Genomic DNA, 11,627 nt, shown 5'->3' with positions numbered 1-11,627 from the left:
TTGTACCGTTGTGTGTCTGCTGGTCAGTATACCCGTAGACACAGACAGACACATATGGTGCATTCGGAAAAGTATTCAGACCTCTTACACTTTATCCACATTTTTCTACGTTACAGCCTTATTCTAAAATCGATTAAATTAAAAATGTTCCTCATCAATCTACACACAATAATCACAAAGTGAAAACAGTTTTTTAGAAATTTTAGCAAATGTATAAAAAAAAAGATCAAACCTTATTTACATACGTATTCAGACCCCTTTGCTATGAGACTCTGAATTGAGTTCAGGTGCATCCTGTTTCCATTGATCATCCTTGAGATGTTTCTACAACTTGATTGGAGTCCACCTGTGGGTAAATTCAATTGATTGGACGTGATTTGGAAAAGGCACACAGTTAACAGTGCAGGTCAGAGCAAAAAACCAAGCCAAGAGGTCGAAGGAATTGTCCGTAGAGCTCAGAGACAGGATTTGGAAAAGGCACACAGTTAACAGTGCAGGTCAGAGCAAAAACCAAGCCAAGAGGTCGAAGAGCTCAGAGACAGGATTGTGTCGAGGCACAGATCTGGGGAAGGGTACCAAAACATTTCTGCATCATTGAAGGTCCCCAAGAACACAGTGGCCTCCATCATTCTTAAATGGAAGAAGTTTGGAACCACCAAAACTCTTCATAGAGCTGGTTGCCCGGCCAAACTGAGCAATCGGGGAAGGGCCTTGGTCAGGGAGGTGACCAAGAACCCAATGGTCACTCTGACAGAGCTCCAGAGTTCCTCTGTGGAGATGGGAGAACCTTCCAGAAGGACAACCATCTCTGCAGCACTCCACCAATCAGGCCTCACGTCTAGAGGAAACCTGGCACCATCCCTACGGTGAAGGAAGGTGGTGGCAGCGTCATGCTGTGGGGATGATTTTCAAGCGGCAGGGAACTGGGAGACTAGTCAGGATCGAGGGGAAAGATGAACGGAGCAAAGTACAGAGAGCTCCTTGATGAAAACCTGCTTCAGGACCTCAGACTGGGGTGAAGGTTCACACAGCCAAGCATTTTTCAGTGCCAAGAAACCTGCAGTTATTTAAAAAATATATATATTTTTTATTTAACCAGGCAAGTCAGTTAAGAACAAATTCTTATTTGCAATGGCTGCCTGCCTTGGTCAAACCCCAGAATGACGCTGGGCCAATTGTGTCTCCACCCTATGAGACTCCCAATCACTGTCGGGTTGTGATACAGCCTAGAAATTGAACCAGGGTCTGTAGTGACATCTCTAGCACTGAGTTAGGATCTTTGAAGAACCCTTGTTTTAAAAAAACAAACTGATATTTATAGGGGTTTAATGTGATATGAATAGTAGTATATATAGTAGTATAGAATAGTCTATGATAAATACTAATAAATTGATCAACGGTGACGTTATATTAAACATGAAGACTCCACATATATTTTAGGGCGACATTAAATCAAAGTTTACTAGGCTACTGTAGACCGTTCATCAAAATGTCTCTACACTGTCTGAACGCAGACTCGGCACAGTCGGCTCCCTGGGAAAGGTCACGGTTGGCCCAAACCATTTCTCTCTCGACAACCCCGGAAGTGGTTAGCATGCGAGCAAAGTCCTCTCGTGAGTCCTGCTAAGTTATAAACAGGTGAGTTGATTTTCATCCGTTGGAACCAACGAGATATGTGCATGTACATTTTTTTTGTTGCCGTAGTTTAAGAGAACCGGAGAGGTGCCGGTTGAGTGTGAATCCGTCGCGAGAGTGCTTTGTTTACATACCGTCGGCATTTCATAAACACGTGGGGTGCACAGAGACCGATGCTAACATATTAGCCAACTACACTTTCGATAGCATCAAACTAATTTAATAAGGAAGTCCGCGTGTCGTAACTGAAAAAACAGGCTAGTTGAACATCACGTTGTATAACATCTCCGTTCAGATGTCCCACTTTTAGTGTTAGTGGATGTTTAGTAGAGGTTTGTTAGCCAGTTAGCTAGCTAGTATGTGAGCATGCCTTGTTATGTTGTTATGTTATGTTGTACCTGTCAAACCTGGCTGTTTGTTGTAGCCGGTAACGTTAGATGGTCATGTTTACAGTACATACAGGTTTAGTAGTAACCTGTGGGCCAGTCTGCTTCAGGACTCTCACCAAAATCTGGGGTCCGAGCTACACGTGCTAATGTTGTGTGTCTGTATCCCACAATGTGCCTTTATTGGCAAGTTTACTGACAAGCTCGTTGTGTTCCGTTTTGTAACCAGTTATACACGGACTGCAGTCGTCAAAAATCACATATGTATAATCATGTTTCAACAGCAGAGATGTCATATGTATTGAAACAGACTTCTGATCTGTTTCTGAACTCCGTTTGGCCGTTTGTTATTGTGTTAGCGAAGCCATTTGGGCCGTTCCCATGTAACGCTCTTAAAGAGGGACACCTGAAGCCGTCTTCTCCCCGCTCCAGAGATTCACAGGTGGGCCACGTTAATGTCAGCTGTTTTCAGGTAGTTCAGGAGGCTGGACAGATCTGGTCACCAGGTAGTTCAGGAGGCTGGACAGATCTGGTCACCAGGTAGTTCAGGTGGCTGGACAGATCTGGTCACCAGGTAGTTCAGGTGGCTGGACAGATCTGGTCACCAGGTAGTTTGTGTTCAGGTGGCTGGACAGATCTGGTCACCAAGTAGTTCAGGTGGCTGGACAGATCTGGTCACCAGGTAGTTCAGGTGGCTGGACAGATCTGGTCACCAGGTAGATCAGGTGGCTGGACAGATCTGGTCACCAGGTAGTTCAGGTGGCTGGACAGATCTGGTCACCAGGTAGTTCAGGTGGCTGGACAGATCTGGTCACCAGGTAGTTTGTGTTCAGGTGGCTGGACAGATCTGGTCACCAAGTAGTTCAGGTGGCTGGACAGATCTGGTCACCAGGTAGTTCAGGTGGCTGGACAGATCTGGTCACCAGGTAGATCAGGTGGCTGGACAGATCTGGTCACCAGGTAGTTCAGGTGGCTGGACAGATCTGGTCACCAGGTAGTTCAGGAGGCTGGACAGATCTGGTCACCAGGTGGTTTGTGTTCAGGAGGCTGGACAGATCTGGTCACCAGGTAGTTCAGGAGGCTGGACAGATCTGGTCACCAGGTGGTTTGTGTTCAGGAGGCTGGACAGATCTGGTCACCAGGTAGTTCAGGAGGCTGGACAGATCTGGTCACCAGGTAGTTCATGTTCAGGAGGCTGGACAGATCTGGTCACCAGTGGGTGATGTTAGTCCGCTGTGTTCAGGTGGGTGATGTTAGTCAGCTGTGTTCAGGTAGTTCAGGTGGGTGATGTTAGTCGGCTGTGTTCAGGTAGTTCAGGTGGGTGATGTTAGTCAGCTGTGTTCAGGTAGTTCAGGTGGGTGATGTTAGTCGGCTGTGTTCAGGTAGTTCAGGTGGGTGATGTTAGTCAGCTGTGTTCAGGTGGGTGATGTTAGTTTGCTGTGTTCAGGTAGTTCAGGTGGGTGATGTTAGTCAGCTGTGTTCAGGTGGGTGATGTTGTTCAGGTAGTTCAGGTGGGTGATGTTAGTCAGCTGTGTTCAGGTAGTTCAGGTGGGTGATGTTAGTCAGCTGTGTTCAGGTGGGTGATGTTAGTCAGCTGTGTTCAGGTAGTTCAGGTGGGTGATGTTAGTCGGCTGTGTTCAGGTAGTTCAGGTGGGTGATGTTAGTCAGCTGTGTTCAGGTGGGTGATGTTAGTTTGCTGTGTTCAGGTAGTTCAGGTGGGTGATGTTAGTCAGCTGTGTTCAGGTAGTTCAGGTGGGTGATGTTAGTCAGCTGTGTTCAGGTGGGTGATGTTAGTCAGCTGTGTTCAGGTGGGTGATGTTAGTCAGCTGTGTTCAGGTGGGTGATGTTGTTCAGGTAGTTCAGGTGGGTGATGTTAGTCAGCTGTGTTCAGGTAGTTCAGGTGGGTGATGTTAGTCAGCTGTGTTCAGGTAGTTCAGGTGGGTGATGTTAGTCAGCTGTGTTCAGGTGGGTGATGTTGTTCAGGTAGTTCAGGTGGGTGATGTTAGTCAGCTGTGTTCAGGTAGTTCAGGTGGGTGATGTTAGTCAGCTGTGTTCAGGTGGGTGATGTTAGTCAGCTGTGTTCAGGTGGGTGATGTTAGTCCGCTGTGTTCAGGTGGTTTTCACCTCTCCAGTCCCCTACAGTATCAGTACATAATGAGTCATGAATCACCCTGGGCTGCTGGTAGAAACCCTCCAGACTTTTCAGATGATCTGTCACACACCCGACCGTTGATCAGGAGATAACGATTAACACTGAAATGTAAATGTAAACACACACACCTCATCGTTTCTCCGTCCTAGGTCTCTTCTCTCTCACACACACACACACACACACACGCTCTGTCCTCTATCCTTATTCCCTGGGTGGCAGTCTGTGAGCGGTCAGCGTGGCGTTTCCAGGGCAATGGCGCTCTAGGAGCCAATCATCTCTGGCCATCATGGCACAGATACGCAGCACTGGCCAGGGCAATGGACCTCACAACCCCTTTCCCTCTCTCTCTTACACACACACACACACACACACACACCCCACCTGACATTGAGCACAAATAGGTGACAGGAGGTTGGGTGGAGTTTACATTAGTTTGATGATAATGAGTAGGATGGAGTTCACATTAGTTTAGATGATAATGAGCAGGGTGGAGTTCACATTAGTTTGATGATAATGAGTAGGATGGAGTTCACATTAGTTTTGATGATAATGAGCAGGGTGGAGTTTACATTAGTTTTGATGATAATGAGCAGGGAGGAGTTTACATTCATTTTGATGATAATGAGTTGGGTGGAGTTCACATTAGTTTGATGATAATGAGTTGGGTGGAGTTTGCAATTGGTTTGATGGTAATGAGTAGGGTGGAGTTCAAATTAGTTTGATGATAATGAGTAGGATGGAGTTCACATTAGTTTTGATGATAATGAGCAGGGTGGAGTTCACATTAGTTTGATGATAATGAGTATGATGGAGTTCACATTAGTTTTGATGATAATGAGCAGGGTGGAGTTTACATTAGTTTTGATGATCATGATGTTATTGAGTTGGGTGGAGTTTACATTAGTTTAGATGATAATGAGTAGGGTGGAGTTCGTATTAGTTTGAGGATAATGAGTAGGGTGGAATTCACATTAGTTTGATGATAATGAGTAGGGTGGAGTTCACATTAGTTTGATGATAATGAGTAGGGTGGAGTTCACATTAGTTTGATGATAATGAGCAGGGTGGAGTTCACATTAGTTTGATGATAATGATGATAATGAGCAGGGTGGAGTTCACATTAGTTTGATGATAATGAGTAGGGTGGAGTTCACATTAGTTTGATGATAATGAGTAGGGTGGAGTTCACATTAGTTTGATGATAATGAGCAGGGTGGAGTTCACATTAGTTTGATGATAATGAGTAGGATGGAGTTCACATTAGTTTTGATGATAATGAGCAGGGTGGAGTTCACATTAGTTTGATGATAATGAGCAGGGTGGAGTTCACATTAGTTTGATGATAATGAGTAGGGTGGAGTTCACATTAGTTTGATGGTAATGAGTAGGGTGGAGTTCACATTAGTTTGATGACAATGATGATAATGAGCAGGGTGGAGTTCACATTAGTTTGATGATAATGAGTAGGGTGGAGTTCACATTAGTTTGATGATAATGAGTAGGGTGGAGTTTACATTAGTTTGATGATAATGAGCAGGGTGGAGTTTACATTTGTTTTGATGATAATGAGTTGGGTGGAGTTCACATTAGTTTGATGATAATGAGTTGGGTGGAGTTCACATTAGTTTGATGATAATGAGCAGGGTGGAGTTCACATTCGTTTTGATGATAATGAGCAGGGTGGAGTTCACATTAGTTTGATGATAATGAGTAGGGTGGAGTTCACATTAGTTTGATGATAATGAGTAGGATGGAGTTCACATTAGTTTTGATGATAATGAGTAGGATGGAGTTCACATTAGTTTGATGATAATGAGCAGGGTGGAGTTTACATTCGTTTTGATGATAATGAGTTGGGTGGAGTTCACATTAGTTTGATGATAATGAGTTGGGTGGAGTTTGCAATTGGTTTGATGGTAATGAGCAGGATGGAGTTCACATTAGTTTAGATGATAATGAGTAGGGTGGAGTTCGTATTAGTTTGAGGATAATGAGTAGGGTGGAATTCACATTAGTTTGATGATAATGAGTAGGGTGGAGTTCACATTAGTTTGATGATAATGAGTAGGGTGGAGTTTACATTAGTTTGATGATAATGATGATAATGCCAGATTTTCTCCTCTCTCTCAGATGTCGGGGCTTTATTGTCATGGGAACCACATGTAAACATTTCCAAAGCAAGTGAAATGGATAATAAACAATAACAAAATAATTAACAGTAAATATTACACTCACACAAGATCCAAAAGAATAAAGACATTTCAGATGTCATATTGTCTCTCTGTCTCTCTCTCTCTCTGTCTCTGTGTCTCTCTCTGTCTCTCTCTCTCTCTCTCTCTCTGTCTGTCTATCTCTGTCTCTCTCTGTCTCTCTCTCTCTCTCTGTTTCTCTCTCTCTCTCTGTCTCTCTCTCTGTCCGCCTTGCTCTCTCTCTCTCTCTCTCTGTATCTCTCTCTCTCTCTGTCTCTCTCTCTCTCTCTGTTTCTCTCTCTCTCTGTCTCTTCCTCCTCTCCGCAGGGTGTTGTGACCTCCGTGGTGATGTTCGGGGGCTACGCGGACAGGGCGGAGCTAGAGGATGAGCTGTACGCGGAGGAGACCGGGGGGTCAGAGGGTGACGACAGTGAACTAGAGTTCAGACTCTACAGCCAACTCCACTACTCCTCTAACCCCGGAGAGAGGGAGGAGGTGGGAGACAGGCACCTCTCCTCCAGCCACGGAGAGGAGGAGGAGGAGGAGGAGGTGGGAGACAGGCGCCTCTCCTCCAGCCACGGAGAGAAGGAGGAGGTGGGAGACAGGCGCCTCTCCTTCAGCCACGGAGAGAAGGAGGAGGAGGTGGGAGACAGGCGCCTCTCCTCCAGCCACGGAGAGAAGGAGGAGGAGGTGGGAGACAGGCGCCTCTCCTCCAGCCACGGAGAGAAGGAGGAGGAGGAAGATGGGAGCAAGGCCAAACGACAGCGGCCACCCCTGTCAAATGATCATAGTAACAGAGATCTACGGCAAAACCTGCTGGGGGACACAGAGCAGAAACAACAGAAAGTCAAACTGAAAACCCAACAGGGTAGGAAACGGCAGAGAGGTCGCTCCAAAGGTGAGTGGAGGAGAACAAACAGACAGACCACTACTGTGTGTTTGTTTACACAGGGTAGGAAACAGCAGAGAGGTCTCTCCAAAGGTGAGTGGAGGAGAACAAACAGACAGACCACTACTGTGTGTTTGTTTACACAGGGTAGGAAACAGCAGAGAGGTCTCTCCAAAGGTGAGTGGAGGAGAACAGACAGACAGACCACTACTGTGTGTTTGTTTACACAGGGTAGGAAACAGCAGAGAGGTCTCTCCAAAGGTGAGTGGAGGAGAACAGACAGACAGACCACTACTGTGTGTTTGTTTACACAGGGTAGGAAACAGCAGAGAGGTCTCTCCAAAGGTGAGTGGAGGAGAACAAACAGACAGACCACTACTGTGTGTTTGTTTACACAGGTTAGGAAACAGCAGAGAGGTCTCTCCAAAGGTGAGTGGAGGAGAACAGACAGACAGACCACTACTGTGTGTTTGTTTACACAGGTTAGGAAACAGCAGAGAGGTCTCTCCAAAGGTGAGTGGAGGAGAACAAACAGACAGACCACTACTGTGTGTTTGTTTACACAGGGTAGGAAACAGCAGAGAGGTCTCTCCAAAGGTGAGTGGAGGAGAACAGACAGACAGACCACTACTGTGTGTTTGTTTACACAGGGTAGGAAACAGCAGAGAGGTCTCTCCAAAGGTGAGTGGAGGAGAACAGACAGACAGACCACTACTGTGTGTTTGTTTACACAGGGTAGGAAACAGCAGAGAGGTCTCTCCAAAGGTGAGTGGAGGAGAACAAACAGACAGACCACTACTGTGTGTTTGTTTACACAGGGTAGGAAACAGCAGAGAGGTCTCTCCAAAGGTGAGTGGAGGAGAACAGACAGACAGACCACTACTGTGTGTTTGTTTACACAGGGTAGGAAACAGCAGAGAGGTCTCTCCAAAGGTGAGTGGAGGAGAACAAACAGACAGACCACTACTGTGTGTTTGTTTACACAGGGTAGGAAACAGCAGAGAGGTCTCTCCAAAGGTGAGTGGAGGAGAACAGACAGACCACTACTGTGTGTTTATTTACACAGGGCTTTATCCAAAGGTGCGTGAATGTCCACTCACTGTCTGCGTCTGTAAAACTACCTTGTAGTATTTTGTCCGGTAGTCAGTCCACCGTTGACGTAATCACTTCTGTATAACTAACTACCTTGTAGTGAGCTAGCCGGCTAGCGAGGCTAATGGAGTCTGCGTGACTTTCTTCCTGTCCGACAGTTACAAATAACACCACCTCCATTCAGATGAATAACTAGCAGCCACACGTTGGCTCTTGTTCCTTGTACAATATACTTCCAACATTCTAGTCCCGTCATTCTAGTCCCGTCATTCTAGTCCCGTCATTCTAGTCCCGTCATTCTAGTTCCAACATTCTAGTTCCGTCATTCTAGTTCCAACATTCTAGTCCCGTCATTCTAGTTCCAACATTCTAGTTCCGTCATTCTAGTTCCAACATTCTAGTCCCGTCATTCTAGTTCCGTCATTCTAGTTCCAACATTCTAGTCCCGTCATTCTAGTTCCAACATTCTAGTCCCGTCATTCTAGTTCCAACATTCTAGTTCCAACATTCTAGTCCCGTCATTCTAGTTCCAACATTCTAGTTCCGTTATTCTAGTTCCAACATTCTAGTTCCAACATTCTAGTCCCGTTATTCTAGTTCCAACATTCTAGTCCCGTCATTCTAGTTCCGTCATTCTAGTTCCAACATTCTAGTCCCGTATTCTAGTCCCGTATTCTAGTTCCAACATTCTAGTTCCAACATTCTAGTTCCGTCATTCTAGTTCCGTCATTCTAGTTCCAACATTCTAGTTCCAACATTCTAGTTCCGTCATTCTAGTTCCAACATACTAGTTCCAACATTCTAGTCCCATCATATATATATATTTATTCATTCATTGGGGTTCACAGCGGACTGAATCGAGGTCCCTGAACGGTTTGGTGTAAATACCTCTATAGCCCTAATTATGATGCATAATCATTGTTGCAACGGGTTTATCACTCATTATTTTGGTGTCCATTTCCTGCGTTGCAAAAAAAAAACAACCCCATAACTCTCCTCTATCGTTCCCGAAGGTGACCCCAGACGTCAAAGGTTGTTCCAGGAGGTCATAGTCATCGACTCGAGTCAAGATGACGTCATCACGGTGTCAGACAACACGGAGGAAGATGACGGGGTGTGTAGCTTGAAAGGTCAGAGGTTAAAGAAAGGACCCCTGCAGGCCTCGACCCCGGGACAACAGGTACGACGACAGAGTGTGTCTTCGGCTTCTTCCTAGTGGCCACGTTACGTTGTACCAAAAATCTTCATAACGACTCCCCCCTGGGACGGTATTGATCTCTAGAAACACCAACCCCTTCTAGACAGTAACATAACGACTCCCCTCTGAGACAGTATTGATCTCTAGAAACACCAACTCCTTCGAGACAGTAACATAACGACTCCCCCTGGGACGGTATTGATCTCTAGAAACACCAACCCCTTCTAGACAGTAACATAACGACTCCCCCTGGGACAGTATTGATCTCTAGAAACACCAACTCCTTCTAGACAGTAACATAACAACCCTCTGGGACAGTGTTGATCTCTAGAAACACCAACCCCTTCTAGACAGTAACATAACGACTCCCCCTGGGACAGTATTGATCTCTAGAAACACCAACTCCTTCTAGACAGTAACATAACAACCCTCTGGGACAGTGTTGATCTCTAGAAACACCAACCCCTTCTAGACAGTAACATAACGACTCACCTGGGACAGTATTGATCTCTAGAAACACCAACTCCTTCTAGACAGTAACATAACAACCCTCTGGGACAGTGTTGATCTCTAGAAACACCAACTCCTTCTAGACAGTAATATAACGACCCCCTGGAACGGTATTGATCTCTAGAAACACCAACCCCTTCTAGACAGTAACATAGTGACTCCCTCTGGGACAGTATTGATCAACCCATTCTAGACTGTAACATAACGACTCCCTCTGAGACAGTATTGATCTCTAGAAACACCAACCCCTTCTAGACAGTAACATAACGACCCCCCCCCGGGGACAGTATTGATCTCTAGAAACACCAACCCCTTCTAGAATCAGATCAGCTCTGAAAAATATCTGATGTGATTGGTCAAAAGAGCAATTAAGATGCGATATCAGAATTGGACGGCCTGTGTAAAGGCAGCCTAGGTGGCAGTACTCCAGACCCAGATGCAGCATGGTCCACAACCAACTCCACGCTGGTTCCGATTAACTAGCCGACTAACAGTCATCAATGAATAATACCATTTATTATTATTGTCCCCTCCCCCTTAGAGAAACCCCGCCCCAAAGAAGGGGAGGTCCAGTGTGGGCTCTGACTCGGTGGTGGTGTTGGACTCAGGATCCGGAGCGAAGTCTGGATTGGACTCTGATTCTGACAGTCTGGAGAGCTGGATGATTCTAGACAGCGGGAAACAAGATGGAGACCAGGGCATCATACTGAACCTGGAGGGAGAAGGAGACATTAAAGGTAGGGATGGAGGGAGGGAGGAGACATTAAAGGTAGGGAGGAAAGGAGGGAGGGAGGAGGAGGAGACATTAAAGGGAGGGTGGGAGGGAGGGAGAAGGAGACATGGGAGGGAGGGAGGAAAGGGAGGGAGGAGACATTAAAGGTAGGGAGGAAACGAGGGAATGAGGGAGGGAGAAGGAGACATGGGAGGGAGCGAGTGAGGAGGAAGGAGACATTAAAGTGAGGGAGAAGGAGACATTAAAGGGAGGGAGTGAGGAGGAAGGAGACATTAAAGGGAGGGAGTGAGGGAGAAGGAGACATTAAAGGGAGGGTGGGAGGGAGAAGGAACATTAAAGGGAGGGAGGGAGGGAGAAGGAGACATTAAAGGGAGGGAGGGAGGGAGAAGGAACATTAAAGGGAGGGAGAAGGAGACATTAAAGGGAGGGAGGGAGGGAGGGAGAAGGAACATTAAAGGGAGGGAGGGAGAAGGAGACATTAAAGGGAGGGAGGAGACATTAAAGGGAGGGAGAAGGAGACATTAAAGGGAGGGAGGGAGAAGGAGACATTAAAGGGAGGGAGAAGGAGACATTAAAGGGAGGGAGAAGGAGACATTAAAGGGAGGGAGAAGGAGACATTAAAGGGAGGGAGGGAGGGAGAAGGAGACATTAAAGGGAGGGAGGGAGAAGGAGACATTAAAGGGAGGGAGTGAGGGAGAAGGAGGAGGGAGGGTGGGAGGGAGAAGGAGACATTAAAGGGAGGGAGTGAGGGAGAAGGAGACATTAAAGGGAGGGAGTGAGGGAGAAGGAGTCATTAAAGGGAGGGAGTGAGGGAGAAGGAGACTTTAAAGGGAGGGAGTGAGG

The 11,627-nt window shown here is 46.3% G+C and overlaps 1 protein-coding gene across 1 annotated transcript; it reads left to right on the top strand.

Moving 5' to 3' along the window:
- Positions 1 to 1,518: 1,518 nt before the first annotated feature.
- Positions 1,519 to 10,788, top strand: LOC139394398 (uncharacterized; the record flags this gene model as incomplete). Its single annotated transcript, XM_071142454.1, has 4 exons — positions 1,519 to 1,638; positions 6,690 to 7,260; positions 9,357 to 9,523; positions 10,593 to 10,788. Coding segments are annotated over exons 2-4 (913 nt in total), but the record flags the coding sequence as incomplete, so codon positions are not given.
- Positions 10,789 to 11,627: the final 839 nt, after the last annotated feature.

The sequence above is a fragment of the Oncorhynchus clarkii genome, unplaced genomic scaffold (assembly GCF_045791955.1).
Source record: "Oncorhynchus clarkii lewisi isolate Uvic-CL-2024 unplaced genomic scaffold, UVic_Ocla_1.0 unplaced_contig_11375_pilon_pilon, whole genome shotgun sequence".
In the NCBI taxonomy this organism is placed as follows: Eukaryota; Metazoa; Chordata; class Actinopteri; order Salmoniformes; family Salmonidae; genus Oncorhynchus; species Oncorhynchus clarkii.
Note: the sequence above shows the minus strand (reverse complement) of the source record. Positions and strands in the feature narration are given on the sequence as shown.